This window comes from Tasmannia lanceolata, unplaced genomic scaffold (genome assembly GCF_043159265.1).
Source record: "Tasmannia lanceolata isolate RefF3 unplaced genomic scaffold, GAP_Taslan_0.1 ptg000037l, whole genome shotgun sequence".
NCBI classification, from domain to species: Eukaryota; Viridiplantae; Streptophyta; class Magnoliopsida; order Canellales; family Winteraceae; genus Tasmannia; species Tasmannia lanceolata.
Genome location: NW_027518714.1, coordinates 22453658 through 22457517, shown reverse-complemented (window position 1 = coordinate 22457517; position 3860 = coordinate 22453658). Strand labels below are relative to the sequence as shown.

The 3860-nt window shown below is 47.1% G+C and overlaps 1 protein-coding gene across 1 annotated transcript; it reads right to left on the bottom strand.

Annotated features, from left to right (window-relative positions):
- Positions 1 to 1088: 1088 nt before the first annotated feature.
- On the bottom strand, positions 1089 to 2217 carry LOC143861318 (uncharacterized). Its single transcript, XM_077372256.1, has 2 exons — positions 1930 to 2217; positions 1089 to 1130 (listed from the first exon to the last, which is right to left on the bottom strand). Exons 1-2 carry the CDS (start codon positions 2215 to 2217, stop codon positions 1089 to 1091), a joined length of 330 nt encoding a protein of 109 aa, XP_077228371.1.
- Positions 2218 to 3860: the final 1643 nt, after the last annotated feature.

Sequence of the window (3860 nt, the reverse complement as noted above, 5' to 3'; positions counted from 1 at the left end):
TTTGTGAACTGGGTTTCCAGTGAGTACCCAAGTTTTGTGAACTGGGTTTCCAGTGCGTACCCAAGTTTAAGAACTGGGTTTCCAGTGCGTACCCAAGTTTAAGAACTGGGTTTCCAATGAGTACCCAAGTTTTGTGAACTGGGTTTCCAGTGCGTACCCAAGTTTAAGAACTGGGCTTCCAATGAGTACCCAAGTTTTGTGAACTGGGTTTCCAGTGCGTACCCAAGTTTTGTGAACTGGGTTTCCAGTGCGTACCCAAGTTTAAGAACCGGGTTTCCAGTGAGTACCCAAGTTTTGTGAACTGGGTTTCCAGTGCGTACCCAAGTTTTGTGAACTGGGTTTCCAGTGCGTACCCAAGTTTAAGAACTGGGTTTCCAGTGCGTACCCAAGTTTAAGAACTGGGTTTCCAGTGCGTACCCAAGTTTAAGAACTGGGTTTCCAATGAGTACCCAAGTTTTGTGAACTGGGTTTCCAGTGCGTACCCAAGTTTTGTGAACTGGGTTTCCAGTGCGTACCCAAGTTTAAGAACCGGGTTTCCAGTGAGTACCCAAGTTTTGTGAACTGGGTTTCCAGTGCGTACCCAAGTTTTGTGAACTGGGTTTCCAGTGCGTACCCAAGTTTAAGAACTGGGTTTCCAGTGCGTACCCAAGTTTAAGAACTGGGTTTCCAGATATAAAAATGACACTGAATTTGCAAGAAGATTATTTATTCATAACAACAAATATACAAATTTACAAGATCACCTTTTCACGCCGGATAATTCGACTACTGATAATATTTCCTGAGGTTTTTGGAGTTCCATGCATGAGGTAATAGGTGCTCCTCCAGTGTCTCTAGCCTGTAGCTTCCTGGCCGGATAACTTCCTTCACTCGATAGGGTCCCTCCCAAGTTGGGGAAAGTTTCCCTACTTTCGTCGGCTGGGAGACGGCTGCCTTTCTCAGGACCAGATCCCCTGTCCTGAATTCTCTGGGGCGGATTTTGGAGTCGTGATAATTCGACACCTTCTGCTTATAAGCGGCGACCCGGATTCGAGATTCCTCCCGGATTTCTTCTAATAAGTCGAGGTTGGCGCGGAGTCCGTCGCTGTTCAGTTGCTCATGGAAACTGATGACTCTGGGAGATGGGGTGCCTATATCAACAGGTATCACGGCTTCAGTTCCAAAAGAGAGGTTGAATGGTGATTCACCAGTCGTCGTGCGAGGAGTGGTGCGGTAAGCCCACAGAACATGGTAGAGCTCATCTGCCCATCGGCCAGCCTTTTCATCCAGCCTTTTCTTTATCCCTTGAAGCAAGATCCTATTGGTTACTTCCGTTTGCCCATTGGTCTGGGGGTGAGCAACCGAAGTGAATCTCTGTTCAATCTTTAGGTCAGAGCAGAACTTCCGAAAGTTCCGGCAGTCGAACTGTTTGCCGTTATCTGTGATTAAGGCACGGGGAATCCCAAATCTGCAGACCACTGCCTTCCAGAAGAAATTCTGTATATTCTGCTCAGTGATCTGGGCTAGAGGTTCTGCCTCCACCCACTTGGTGAAGTAGTCGATTGCCACTACTACGAATATGCGCTTTCCGGAAGCCGGTGGAAAAGGACCAAGAATGTCCATCCCCCATACTGCAAAAGGGAGTGGACTGATAATTGGGGCCATCGCCACAGCAGGCTGGTGGATGGTGGGGGAGAATTTCTGGCACCTCTCGCACTTTTTAACCAGATTCAGCGCGTCTTGTCGTATGGTGGGCCAATACAATCCTCTGAGGAGTACCTTGATCGCCAGGGCTTTGCCCCCCAGATGTTCTCCACAGATTCCTTCATGAGTCTCTTGCAATGCGTACGCGGCGTTACTTGGTCCCAGACACTTCAGGTACGGGAGAGTGTAGGACCTTTTATACAAAATGTCACCGCTGAGGGAGAATCGGGCGGCTCTCTGTATCACCTTACGGGCTTCCTTCTTATCTTCGGGAAGTTTCGCGTCCCGTAAGTAATGAATGATCTCATCCATCCAGCACGGCTCGTTCTCCACCTGCATTATATCTGCGGCTTCCCTTTCGATGCTAGATCTTTGTAGAAATTCCATACGTATGCTTCCAAGAGTGGTGTATCCAGAAGCAGCCAGCTTCGACAGTACATCTGCTTTGGCATTTTCTGTCCGCGGTATTCTGATGACCTCGAAACTGGCAAACCGGCTAGAGAGTTGATGAACCTTAGCAAGATACTTAACCATACGCTCATCTCGGGCTTCGTAGACCCCTTGGATCTGATTTGCTACCAGCTGTGAGTCGCAGTATGCTTTTAATTTCCGGGCGCCGGTCTGAATTGCTAGGTTCATTCCGGCAAGGAGGGCTTCATATTCTGCCTCATTGTTGGACGCACGGAATCCGAATCTCAGAGCATAATCCGCAGTGAACTCCTCAGGCCCAGTGAGGATGAGGCCTGCTCCACAGCCGTTTTTATTTGAAGAACCGTCGACATATACTTCCCAAGTTGGTGTGCTGGTCATGGAGTCCTGCTCTGCCAGGGGTTGCAAGATTTCTGTCTGAGTTTCTGCTATGCATTCGTCAGGAACCGCTTTCTCTGCAACTGGGAGTTGTACCGTTTCAGGGTCGGCGACTTGCTGGGGGATGGTGCACTCCGCTACGAAATCTGCCAGTACTTGGGCCTTGATGGCTGGCCTTGGAGCGTACTGGATGTCGAACTCGCTCAGCTCTACGGCCCATTTCACAAGTCGTCCGGAGATATCTGGTCGATGGAGTACTTGCCGGAGCGGCTGGTCAGTCAAGACCTTTACAGTATGAGCTTGAAAGTACGGTCTTAATTTTCTTGCAGCCATTACCAGCGCGTAAGCCAATTTCTCGACCCGCTGGTACCTTGTTTCTGCGTCGTGAAGAACCTTGCTGACATAATAGATTGGTTTTTGCTGGCGGTGCTCCTCGCGGACGAGGACAGCTGCCAGTGCCGTGGAGCTAACGGAGAGATATAGAAATAATTCCTCACCTGGCTCCGGCTTTGTTAATAATGGCGGGGAGGACAGATACCTTTTCAGCTCGTCGAAGGCAATCTGGCATTCTTCCGTCCAGGGCGCAGTTTTGAGGCCCTTAACCGCACTGAAAAAAGGCAGGCATCTCTCCGCCGATTTGGAGATGAAGCGACCCAGCGCCGCTATCATTCCCGTGAGCCGCTGAACTTCTCTGATGGTTCTTGGGGCGGTAAGCTCTACCACAGCTCTGATCTTCTCGGGATTTGCTTCTATCCCTCGCTGACTCACCATGAATCCCAAGAACTTCCCCGAACTGACACCAAAGGTGCATGTTTGAAAAATTAAATAACCGCAAGTGCACGGATCGTGTAAATACGGGTCGAACTCAAGGAAGAGAAATCTAGTTGTCAATCCTATTCTTTTACCGATTAGAATACTAGCTATGATATAATGTTGCCTGGAATGGACTCAGGATTTCCGTGGACTTAGACCTCGGAGCCAACACTATATATAAGCGTGTATTCTATTCAATCTAAGAATCGGATTCAACTACGATCTTGACTTGGAAATCTTAATTTAGGCAAAGTGTACCAAAATTCTAATGATCTTGATTAACTACTTATCTAATCTTATTAGAAAACTAAAATTCTAAAGGCCTAAATTAATTGAAAAATTGCGAAAGTAATTTGGAATAGTGTAAAAACCTTAATTCAATATAAAAGATTACTTAGGGTTAGAATCCACCATGGGTTTGGATTAAATTGATTAATTAAAACAACTCTTGAATTGGGTTGAAAATTCGATTAACTAGTCAATAAGGAATAAGATCAAAGGGATGTCATTCCTTATAAGTAATTAATCAAATCCACTCTCCAATTTACATTGATTAT

What these genes read in the sequence shown, in the direction of transcription:
- LOC143861318 (XM_077372256.1), bottom strand. Translation starts at nt 2,217, where the DNA reads ATGGTTAAGTATCTTGCTAAGGTTCATCAACTCTCTAGCCGGTTTGCC. An exon ending in ATAAGAAGGAAGCCCGTAAG is followed by an intron (nt 1,131 to 1,929) that starts GTGATACAGAGA and finishes CTGTTGATATAG; the next exon opens with GCACCCCATCTCCCAGAGTC.